This window comes from Lethenteron reissneri, chromosome 23 (assembly GCF_015708825.2).
Source record: "Lethenteron reissneri isolate LAM-NWPU_2019-01 chromosome 23, ASM1570882v1, whole genome shotgun sequence".
Lineage (NCBI taxonomy): Eukaryota > Metazoa > Chordata > Hyperoartia > Petromyzontiformes > Petromyzontidae > Lethenteron > Lethenteron reissneri.
This window is the reverse complement of record NC_083801.1, coordinates 22,599,837-22,612,166: the sequence shown is the minus strand read 5'-3', so window position 1 is coordinate 22,612,166 and position 12,330 is coordinate 22,599,837. Positions and strand designations below refer to the sequence as shown.

General features: G+C 48.7%; 1 protein-coding gene across 2 annotated transcripts in view; it reads left to right on the top strand.

Annotated features, from left to right (window-relative positions):
* The window catches only part of TMEM163 (transmembrane protein 163), a 36,116-nt gene that overhangs the window by 7,169 nt on the left and 16,617 nt on the right, over nt 1-12,330 (top strand). Inside the window, exons 2-3 of one of the 2 annotated variants that reach the window (XM_061557721.1) lie at nt 1,537-1,669; nt 11,154-11,273. In XM_061557721.1, coding sequence (XP_061413705.1) covers nt 1,549-1,669; nt 11,154-11,273 — 241 coding nt within the window. In that variant the 5' untranslated portion in view covers nt 1,537-1,548. Of the gene's footprint in view, nt 1-1,536; nt 1,670-5,246; nt 5,748-11,153; nt 11,274-12,330 lie in introns of those variants that run through there. The other variant, XM_061557722.1, reaches the window with a different exon arrangement.

Here is a 12,330-nt window from a genome sequence, read left to right as displayed (position 1 = left end):
AATATAAATGCGTCGTTAAACCCGCCACCACCCGACACAGCCAATAAGTAAGGGTTGTCACGTAAACAGAACGTGCCAATTCGTTACTAGTACGGCACTAACCGGCTGTGTGTTGGAGAGCCAAGCCACAGCATTTACAATCTTGGTATGCGAGAGTCAAGATTGTAAATGTTGTGAATTAGCTCTCCAACACACCGGTGTGCTGTACTCGTGACGAATTGTCACGTTCTGTTTACGTGACAAACCTTACTAGTTGGCTGTGTCGGGTGGTGGCGGGTTTAACGACACAACATTTATATATTTACACGTTCTAACCCAAAACCACCTCGATTGTGGATGGTATTGGTCGCGAAAGCCTGCTACGTGTTCAAGCGTCTCCCTCCTCGTTGGCAATTGAAGCTCCCCCCCCACTCCCCGTCTTGGTGCCGCGGTGACATCGCGTTCCCTGCCTGTCAGCGACGGTGCAATTCATCTTTATCAGCGAGCACGTGAAATGTCGAGCGACCTGGCGAAGTCGAGGGCTTCGTATAGCCGCTCTTGGTCGATACGCCAGTGAGGCGATGGTGTTGCGCGAGTCGAGGCAAAACGAGCGGCGGCCGCAAGCTCCAACTGTGAGAGGGCTGCAAGAAACCGTCACAAGCCCAACGACCAATTCTACACAACCCCATCGGCCGCAGGGCCCTCTGGCAGTAAAGAGAGGGTCCTCACCTGTAACAGCGGCAGTTCACCAGCATCGATTCAACGCTGAGTGTTGAGACCGGTCCAGAGAGTTGCTTGTTTTTGAAAAAAAATGCCGCTGAAGTTGCACACTCCCATGAGGCCGTGCGGCGGACGGGTTGTGTAAGAATTAGTTGTTTTAATGTGAAGACTCATATGTGAAGGAGACATTGTTTATTTTGCTAAATATGTATTACCCTACGCTTACATTGTGTAGCTTATATCCAAACAATTGATAACGTATTGGACAGACATCACAAACACAGGACAATCCAGCAAAACGAGCTTTGAGATTCGGGGAGGTTTTCATTGACGAACAGTTGGAAATACACGTTAGTGTCAATTTTGTGCAGTTACGTTATGTTATTCCACATGCAGCGTGGTTAGTTGATCGTGTGGACAGGGTTCACTGCTGATTTAGTTTGGATCTAGTAGCCCTATTCCAAAGCAGCTCTCCTGTTGTCTGTTTCATTGCTGCAGCCACGTTATGCAGAGGTTAGCAAATTAGAGCGTGAATGATGGAAAAGAAAACACTGCAAAATAGTCGAGGCAGGGCCATGCCAAGGATGCAGTTCCAGTAGCAGTGAGCTCCGCTCCGGGTTTTGTCATTGCAGGTGATATAAATGCAGTATATGATTATTACGTATGTATTTTGAACTTCTTTCGCACCATACGTAGCCAACCGTGGTAGTCCGAGGTGCTAACGGTGCTGCTGCTGTCACCAGCCCTGTTCTCTATGGGGGCTGCACGGACATGTTGGCGTGAGACGAAGCTCGCCGCAGACCGGACCCCTCAGCGCTCTGTTCCCTGCCTCCACAGCTCCGGGAGGCGATGGAAGCTGCCGGCCAGAGCAATGGGCAGGGCCCCAAGGGAGAGGCGGGCAGCAAACCCCACCCCGGGCTCACCCTGGACCCCCTTCAGCACCTGGATGGGCCCGAGTGGCTCCAGACAGGTGCCTCGCACAGCCGTCTCATCGCAGTCATCCAGAGTGACCCCAACCCCAAGTTCCTCGCCACTCACCCACCACACAACGCGTCGTTCCCAGCTCACCGATGTACACGCTGCTGCTGCTGCTGCACGTGCCTCATGGTTGCTAAACGCACCATGCGGGACATGTACACAGGCCAACGCATCTCTGCGGCAAAGAATCCTCACGCCTAACGCAGACCGCTTCTCGCCGTGTGCTCCTAAGAGATTACATCACTCAATGTTGTGTTTACATATATGCTGGGTGGTCCATTTATAGGTACCCCACTAAGCTATGTAGAAAATAACTTGTTGTTTCAAACACCTGCACGCGTTCCCACCAATCTGAATTCACGTATCCAGTCTTCTAACGCTCTCCTCTCTAACATACGGAGCCACGACATTCGCCATATTCAATCAGCCATTGAGACGAAAACAAAGAGGATCGTTCGAAATCAGTGGGTTATCTATAAATAGATCGTCCAGGATATCTCACTGCTGCACACATGTTCACGATGTAAGCACAGCGATCATACTCATAATGGTTGTTAACCCACTGCTGGATGAAGTCCTCCCCATTTAGCGGCCACCATCTGGGGTTGATGGACCATACTTCACCACGCTGGTCATTGTGCGTTCATTGTCTCAGATGTGTCACTTGCGCATTGCCAAACCTCGTGCACTCCACACGTCGCCGCTGCTTCACTCGACGATTCGCGTCCGCGCTGCTTGCGGCCGCCTTGAATGGGACGGGGATTTATGATGCTGGGAGTTTTGGACGATGCGCTTCGGGGTTAATGATTCGCACCGACAGGGAACTTTACGCACCGGTGGCTCTCTTGGCGAGCGATGACGGGGCGAGAGTGCCGCCAAGAAGGAGGAGGAGAGGAATCCGGCCGCAAAATGTCACGGGCCCGTGGGTGCGAACGATCAACGCGAAGAACTTGTTGCACGTCTCGAAGTTTCCCCGCAGGGGGAGTTCATTGTCTATCAGTCGGAATTCATCATCAAGCCAAGCTGTGTTTCTCTCCTCCCACCCCTCCCCACTAAATATGTCCAATGTTATCTTTGTTCAGATCTCTTCGTCGACTTTGAATTAAGCCATCCAGACTTTTATGTATGGGGTGCATATCGACATGTATAAGAGGAGTGCTGTCACAGTGGCTACCGCAATGAGCTACGCACCCGGCTACCCGAGTTCGATCCCGAGCTGGGCTAACACCAGTGGTAGTGACGCATGAGCCAGTTCCCGAGCACCCGTTCATGCACGAACTCGCACGTGGCCAGCGCGTGTGGAAGTATTGGTACACAAGCCCCCACCCCCACGACCGACTCTGCATGGGGAGACCTTTATCCTGTTTCTTATCCATAATAGAGGGATGTTTTGGGTAAGATCGCGTAAATATAAATGTGCCGTTAAACCCGCCACCACACGACACAGCAAATTGGTAAGATGTTCCAATTAGTTACTCGTTTAGCACACCGGTGTGTTGGAGAATAAACCCACAACATTTACTATTTGAGTACGACGTTATGTGCAGGGTACAATCTTGTACCATGTATCGGGTACAATACCTTGTGAATATTCGTCAGGTCTATTGCAATATTCTCTGAAGCTGCAGGCCTCTGCAGGACAGTGCGAGCTCCTTATACGAGGTGCGGGAGTTCATTCCAGACGGCCCCATGAGGCTCTACCACTTAAAAAAACATCCGCGGGCGATAGCGAACCTGCACCTTGGCCGCACTCATCGGCTCCTAGAGGGGGATGTCTCCTACCTGACAACAACGCTGCTTTATGAATGTAAACACCACTCAGTAATTTGTTGTCTTTTAAAGGAGTTCTGAGCCGTCAATTACATGCAGACCTCTCGCGTGACCAAAGATTAGTGTCAGCAACCCGAACGTGCCCCCCCCCCCACCGAAGGTGTTTGAAAGTCACGGGAACGAACCTCCCCACCATGCAGTGAGTAGCTGTGAGTGTTAGTAATGATGCACAGCGTGTTCGTGGTTATATAACTCTGGTGGCTGTGGGGGTGGTGGTGGTGGGGGGGGCTCTCTCCATGCCACATCCATCACCAGCACCCCCCCCCGCCCCCACACCCCGCGGTGATGCGTCGCGCGACTGTTTTCGCTGTAGAAGTCGACGCGGCGATGTGGAATTCGTTGCCGCTACGACGAGAGCTCCGATTCGCTTGATATATTCCATCCGCGAGCAATTAGTCGCCGAGACTTTCGGCCCGCTGTCGTGGTAAATTATAATAACGGGGCTTTTATTTAACCCAGAAAAGCCTCGGTCTGGAGACTCGTTTTCATGTTGTTGTCAGGAGGCGTCCTGCTACGCCGAGACGTGTGGCCAATTCCACTGAGGAGTGTTGGGCACGTGAGAGGAAAAACGGGAGTAGCTGGAGAAAACACACAGACACACACACACACACAGACACACAGACACACAGACACAAGACAAAGATCCCCCATATAGCCTTAACAGACTGTAGGGGCAAGTGCTGTTAGCGAGCACCTATGAAGGCCAGAACGGTACACGAGGGCGTGGGTGGCCAGCACCACGCCCGACCGCCTTTGTCTCCCTTGTGGCAATGTTTACACACCGCACCAGGTACTCATTCGAGGCTGAGTCGACCTAGGGGAGGCCCGGGACCGGTTCAGATAATCGTCACTGGTGTTGGCCGTGAGTGGGAATCGAACTCGTGTCGCCGGGTTCATAGCGCAACGCGCTAACCGCTGCACTACCGCTCCCCACCAGACACACACAGACACACACAGACACACACAGACATACACACACACGAGGGGGCGACATGAAAAGCTCGAGCAATTAGTGATGTGGCCCAGCAGCAGCAGTATCAGCAGTAGCAGCAGCGCGTTTGCCGCTTGTTTCAGAGGTTCCCGCTTAGAACCCAACGACTGCCCTCGTCAGCGCCGCTGCTGCTGCCGCTGCGGATGTAAGAGCCACGGAAAGACGACACGTGCCACGTGTAGGCGTATCGGACGTAGCCATGCAGATGACAACAACACTAAAGACTAGAAGCAGTTCTAGAAAGCAGTTTTAACAGTGGACGTTAAAGATCCCCTCATGTCCTTCGTATTGCGTGCGGGTATTAGGGTCAAAATTGGTGGACTAATGCCCCAGGTCACTAATTATAATTTAAACTTATTCTGGTCCCTTGATTTATCACCTGGTTAAACAAAATACATTTGTAATTGTGTTTGATAATTCACATCTGTATGTTCACATCTCCTGGGCATCTCGCTCACCCAAGCATTATTCAACACGTGCTGTTCGCAGGCACATGTTGTCTGCCGAGTACTAATGAGGGTCAACTCCGTTTAGCTTTTGAGATCTGAGCAGACCGGACACATTCAGGGTCATTAATAACCCGAAAAAAAACATTTGGGAGCTAGAGGCTCGTGCCGAAAGAGGAGCTCCGCTTCTGCCAAAGTGCAGCAAGGCAGCAATTAGAGCGGCGTGGACGGCCTTTGCGAGTGCGTGACTCGGTGGAGCTGGATCCAGTGACCCCCATGCGATAGGTCCCTGCCGCCGGAGTGAACGATTCGGAATGCAATTTGTGCGCGCGTGGCAAGCGCTGTTCGCTCGTCGGTGCAAGGCCCCGAAGAGAAATTCTTGGAGCCCGAGTGTCACTTTTATCTTCCCCCCCCCTGCCCGCGCTCAAACTTAATAAGTACACAGACGCTGCGAGGCGGTTACAAGAAGAGTAAGCAAGCGAATAAATAAATTAATAAGTAAGCAACTTACATAAATACATCAGCGCCATCCCCCGCGATCCACCCATCTTCTCGCCGTTGCCATCTCTGCGCCTCGTGGCGCCCGACACGCGGCCCACGAGCGGGGAGACCAACTCGGCCAAGTTCCCTGCGTGAGCGGCTGTGGATTGGCGCCGCCGGCAGCCACGGCGACTAGCGAGCTACGGGCTCTGAGGACAAAACAATCAGGAGACCCCCAAGGGCGCGTACACCTGGCACCATGATGCTGAAAAGTGGCGATAGCAGAGCGCGGTTGTTTGGCGAGGAGAGCTTGGAGAGACTCGGTGAGTGGACGTGACGCACCGGGGTGCACAGCGCAGCACGCAGCTCCACTCACGCAAGCACCTTGTGACTGTGGTCCGGACGTTGCATACACGAAGGAGGTAAAGGTGCACCCCTGCATTTGCATGCAAATTAGATGACGCACGCCATTGCTGGCGGAAGGGCATCCGCTAGACCAGTGTTCTTCACTAATTTTGAAAGAGAGGGGGGGGGGGGGCACTAACGCCGATAAGACATCATCAGCGTGAGTGCCGCCACACTTTTGTAACCATTGGGGTTTGACAGCAGCACGATGAAGAACACTGCGCTAGACGGAGCTCTAGAGACGTCTTGGGAGCGGTGGGAATGCCCACACTCTACTCCACAAGGTGGACTTGAGGGCCTGCCCATCGTCTCAGCTGCCGTGCTGATGGGGTGCGGTGGCGCGTGTGGTAGGGTGATGCCGTACCTGCAATTGCAGATCTTTGTTAGCCGCTGAGAGCCCATTGGGACCAAAAGTCTTTTTTGAGTGGAGACCTGGTTCACATTGGTAACGTGAAACAGCAAATTACACGAAGTGTAAACAAACACAAACGTGCACGTAAAAAAATACCATGCGGAACATTTTGAAAACATAATTAAGAATCGTAATTTTATAACATTTGTTGTTGCTGTTGAAAAGTGTGCGAATATTTTTTGTCGTGGACAGGACACGTTGCCAGACCTTTGTGTGCTTGTGTGTCAGCCTGGTCTCAATGTGGCTTGTTGAGAATTAACAGAAGTTGGTGACAACCTGTGGAGGGTACCATTTTAACCGGTAGCGACTAAATATGTGATATAATTGCAGTGGTCAGCGTTTACAATCACCACCTGTGGTTTATAAACCTGTTTCAAAATGTACAACGAACACCAAGGCTTGACATGCAGCTAAGTTAGTCCACCACGAGTCGGCCTGAAGTCGAGTTCGGTGGACAACTCAAGTCGGTAAAAAAGTGACATTTCCGTAATTTATTTATTTGTATTTTTCGATTTAAAGCTTCTTTCGTGACTGCAGCAGGGATTCATCTTCTTGGTTCTTTCGGTAAAGTCACGTAGAAGGGAAATAATAAAATAATAAAAATAAAACATAATAAAATTTCGATTTAAAGCTTTCGTGACTGCAGGGATTCATCTTCTTGGTTCTTTCGGTAAAGTCACGTAGAAGGGAAGTAATAAAATAATAAAAATAAAACATAATAAAATTTCGATTTAAAGCTTTCGTGACTGCAGGGATTCATCTTCTTGGTTCTTTCGGTAAAGTCACGTAGAAGGGAAGTAATAAAATAATAAAAATAAAAATAAAACATAATCAAACAATTCTCACTGTTTTATTATGTTTTATTTTTATTATTTTATTACTTCCCTTCTACGTGACTTTACCGAAAGAACCAAGAAGATATTTATTTGTAGTTCTTCGAGTTTTCATTACAAATCAGGCCGGGCAATCTTTCCCAGAAATCCTTGCGAGTAGGACTTTCTCGGAAATTCTCGCGAGGAAAAGGTCAGGAAAGGTCAAGACCGTGATGCTGACAAACAAAATCACGGGCACGCAGCGCTGAAGGTGCCTGGGGGGCAGGGGGCAGGGGGGGTAACTCGAGCAGCCGACAGCGCAGTCCGGTGGCTCACGAAGTGTAAGCACGTGGTACTGACAAGTTGAATAACTGCTTTGGATTCACAGGATACGTTGCATGTCGTCTTTTATTATGGTGTAATGTTATTATGGTGTAATGTTATTATGGTGTAACGCTATTATGATGTAACGCTATTATGCTGTAACATTACCGTACTGTGATTCATGAATTCCATAAACCCCAGCGCAGCGTATGATTTAGCGTTGACCAATCTTTAAAAAAATCATCAACAGAATGTGGTGAATTCTGATGAATTCTCCAATTTCAACATACATGCTTACATAGGATGAAGCAATTTATTATCTGACCTGAGGTGGTACAAATATTAAATGTGTAATTGCGCATGGAGTTATCCAACTTCAAATATGACCATACGTTGAATTGCACCCCAAGTGTCGCGATTTGAATTCAATCAGCTGAATAATAATAATGATTATTATGGTTCAATAGCTAGTGTCTCCCTGCTCAGACGAGCATTCTGACCCAGTGGTGGAAATTCCACATTCACATGGCACGATCCAGTCCATCAACGCGATCAACACTGTTGACCTGCAAACAACAGACGACTAATTTTCACCACCGCACAAAAAACATCTACAAACGTTTTTCAATTACAAACTTTAGAAAACACATCGTGCACTGTATTATTAGATTGTGGTCACAACAAATAATTATAATAAACCAGGAATAATGTGTTTACTTGCAAATAAAAACTCCCATCAGCCAATAAACGTCCTGATCAACGTGTCAGGGAGAGCATGCATCATGATGTTTGGCCAATTCCTCATAACGGAGTGCTTTATGCAGGAACTAATCTGGAGAACACCGAAATAATCCACAAGGTTACAACCCTCAAAGGTCCGCACATACGGTTTTCATGAACCCACTTGCTGCCCTGCCATCTTTCTGTCACCTCACTTGCCAGAGGGTTATGGAGTTTTACACATGTGTGTGTGAGCGACCAACCCCTTGATGTTTCCACAGCGATGGGTCATTGGCGTGTGCCACCAGTGCTGGGTGGATTTAAATTCAACGATTTCGGGGGGGGGAGGGGGGCATGTGACGTTGGGGGGGGGGGAGTGCCCTTAGACAAATATTATAACTCCCGTTGTTAATATTCTTAGGTTTTTTTCCGTTGTTAAACTATATGCGGTAGACCAGTACCCTTTTTCACAATCGATGAACGGTTACAAAAGTCAGGAACCGCCAACCGTTTCCGAGTGTAATTTTAGTAATGATTGGAACTTGCTCAATTTGTTCCGACTGCCGTACTGGAAGATGGAATTGAACTGGCGACCTCTGCATTGCGAGTCGAGTGTGCTGACCGTTACACCACCGTGACAGCTCTCTTCGTTTTTTTGGTTAAAAATATAAAAACAAAACTGTGATGCTTCTTGCTCCAGATATTTTTTATATGCCAGGAAAACTGGTCACTGGGTTTTCACTTTTTTGCTGTGTTTACAGGTTAACTGCAATTCTTTTTTAACAATCCTAATTATCACCCACATTTATATTAAGCCAACCCATGATAGCTTCATTGGCACACTCTATAATCCGTTTTTATAATCTCTGCACAGATGACTGTGCAATTAACTGATATTTGATGTTTCATCTGCTTAATCTGCTGCCTGGCAACAAAAGCCGATTTTCAGGACAACTTGTGGGTTATCGCCTTTTGATCACAGATTAAAATTAATTATTATGCTCATGATATATTGTTCGGGTCACGTGCCAATGAATTTCTGAAGATCACAATGCAGAATGTGTACATTTATGATGGAATTTTGGTTGATGGTCCAATAGATTGTAGGCCACAGATGAGACAGAATGAGCCAGAGACAAAAAATATCCCAGCATATATTATCTCATTCATGTGCATAGAAGGACCATTACGCAAATTATCACCTATATATTTACCTTATTTGTGCACCACTGCCAATAATAATTGGTAACGCCAGATTTTTTCCAAAATAATGTATCTATTCTTGAAGCGAATCGTTACATCTAATCAAACTGCAGTTGTGGTACCACCTGTGCATCATAATTCGAGACTGTTTGGCTCTTAAGCAGCTTGGGTCATTTGACAACCTTTATCCCAAGCACCTACTCATTAGGAAATGCTTTTGAAGCACGTCACCTTCATACATTTCTTGTTATAATGCAGAGGTGGAAACCCCGCTTCTGTACGTGCACGGTGTTTTGTCACTCCACTGCTGGAAGAGGGCCTCCGGAAACCGTGTTGGTCTCGTGATGGTCATTTGACCATACTTCACCACGCTGGTCAGTGGCGGCTGTTGAGGGCCAGGAAGCATGCACGTGGAAGCATAGAAATACAGCACAACCGGGGTTACTATGCACTGCCCTCTGCTGTTGACATGGCCTACGTGAGGTTACCGTGTGTTCTGGATTATAAGATGCTCCGGAAAGTAAGACGCACCTCAAACTCGTGCCCAAGTATCAGTAACGTTACACAAATATGGTCATACACACACCTACCAGAATATAATACGCATGTCCAAGTTGTTATTTAAAATATGATAAACGAGAGTGTGTCTTATAATCGAAATAAGGTACTATGGGCTGTGCGGGAACTCTTAATTTTATTGGCATAAAGTATATAAGCAGAACTTAATGCTGTCTTTACACGTACATATATTAGGCCATCCGCCTATTGGCTTTGCAGGCCAATATTAGCCAGCAGAATTCGTTTAAGGCAAGAAAACTCTGCACTGGTTTCGACATTTTTGGTCTCATCAGCAGTCGGCCTTGCTCAACAAATGCTGTTGGTTTACCAGACGTCGTTGGCCAGAGCACGCCGTGACTTTAGACGGGGGAGCGGCGTTCAATGCAAAGCAGCAATGCCGTGGACCCAGGGCCGGAGTGGGTTTGAGGGCCTCAGGATAATAGGAAGAGCCTCAGTGTGTACAGTCTTACATGTTGCAAAAGATGACGTCATAAAATATTATATATATTGAAAAAGGTATTCGACTCAAGGTGAACATCATCAAATATACATCACTCACTACACTCATGTCTTCTAACATTTCATCCCCCCCTAGCTTTAGCTCCTGTGGCAAAGTCACGAATGATGTCGTCATTCTAAGACTTAAACATTTCCGATGGTCGTGCTACCGTCACTTAGCTGTTACTTCAACATGGAATGAAGGGCCTAAAGGAGAGCCGACAAAACATGAGGTCCGAAGGCCCTATTAGCCTCTGGTTTAATCCGGCCCTGCGTGTACTGACTTGTTATTCTTTTCACAGGACCATGTTGAACCCCTTTCGTACCGTACGTAGCCAACCGCGCTGATCGGTGGTGCGGGGAAAGGACAACAAACTAAACACAAGAAGCAGTTCTAGAGAATCGAGTTTGTCAATGTAGATGATGATGATGACGATTTAAAGGTGCACACCTCCCAGTGGCGTCCTAACATCGGAAGGAAGAGCGTTCCAGACGGCCGCAGAAGAAGCGCATCTTAAAGCGTGCGATGCGGTGCCCGTCTCTGTTCGGTGGTGCCGTGCGATGGTTGTTGATCTGTGCCATGGTTGTTAATCCGTGCGATGGTTGTTGATCTGTGCCATGGTTGTTAATCCGTGCGATGGTTGTTGATCTGTGCCATGGTTGTTGATCTGTGCCATGGTTGTTGATCTGTGCGATGGTTGTTGATCTGTGCCATGGTTGTTAATCCGTGCGATGGTTGTTGATCTGTGCCATGGTTGTTGATCCGCGTGGCGGTGTCCCTCGGCGGTGCGGTGCAGGGCTGCTGGAGAGCAGCCAACGGCTCAAGCCGCAGGAGGCGCAGAACTACCGGCGCAAGGCGCTCGTCGTCTCGTGGCTGTCCATCTTCATCACGCTCGCCCTCGCCGTCGCCGCCTTCAGTAAGGATTCGGAGCTGGGGAGGGGGGGTGGTGAGGCGGGAGGGGGTTGGCTGATTAGTTGATCACAACGATGTGTAGCGATAGCATGTGGTTGGTAAGCGTGCGCTACCCGTAACTGCATACACCTTAGCCCCATTAGGGCCACTGGGGGAGTTTGTGCTAGTGGCTGCTTGGCTATCACTAGTGGTTATCACTAGTGGCTATCACTAGTGGCTGCTTGGCTATCACTAGTGGCTATCACTAGTGGCTGGTTGGCTATCACTAGTGGTTATCACTAGTGGCTATCACTAGTGGCTGCTTGGCTATCACTAGTGGCTAGTGGCTATCACTAGCGGCTGCTTGGCTGATACTAGTGGCTGGTATTATTGGCTGGTATTAGTGGCTGGTTGGCTATCACTAGCGGCTGCTTGGCTGTCACTAGTGGCTGATTGGCTATCACTAGGGGCTGCTTGGCTGGTATTAGTGGCTGGTATTAGTGGCTGGTATTAGTGGCTGGTATTAGTGGCTGGTATTAGTGGCTTGTTGGCTATCACTAGGGGCTGCTTGGCTATCACTAGCGGCTGATTGGCTATCACTAGGGGCTGCTTGGCTGGTATTAGTGGCTGGTATTAGTGGCTGGTTGGCTATCACTAGTGGCTGATTGGCTATCACTAGAGGCTGCTTGGCTGGTATTAGTGGCTGGTATTAGTGGCTGGTTGGCTATCACTAGTGGCTGATTGGCTATCACTAGGGGCTGCTTGGCTGGTATTAGTGGCTGGTATTAGTGGCTGGTATTAGTGGCTGGTTGGCTATCACTAGGGGCTGCTTGGCTATCACTAGCGGCTGATTGGCTATCACTAGGGGCTGCTTGGCTGGTATTAGTGGCTGGTATTAGTGGCCGGTTGGCTATCACTAGGGGCTGCTTGGCTATCACTAGTGGCTGATTGGCTATCACTAGGGGCTGCTTGGCTGGTATTAGTGGCTGGTATTAGTGGCTGGTATTAGTGGCTGGTTGGCTATCACTAGGGGCTGCTTGGCTGGTACTAGTGGCTGGTATTAGTGGCTGGTATTAGTGGCT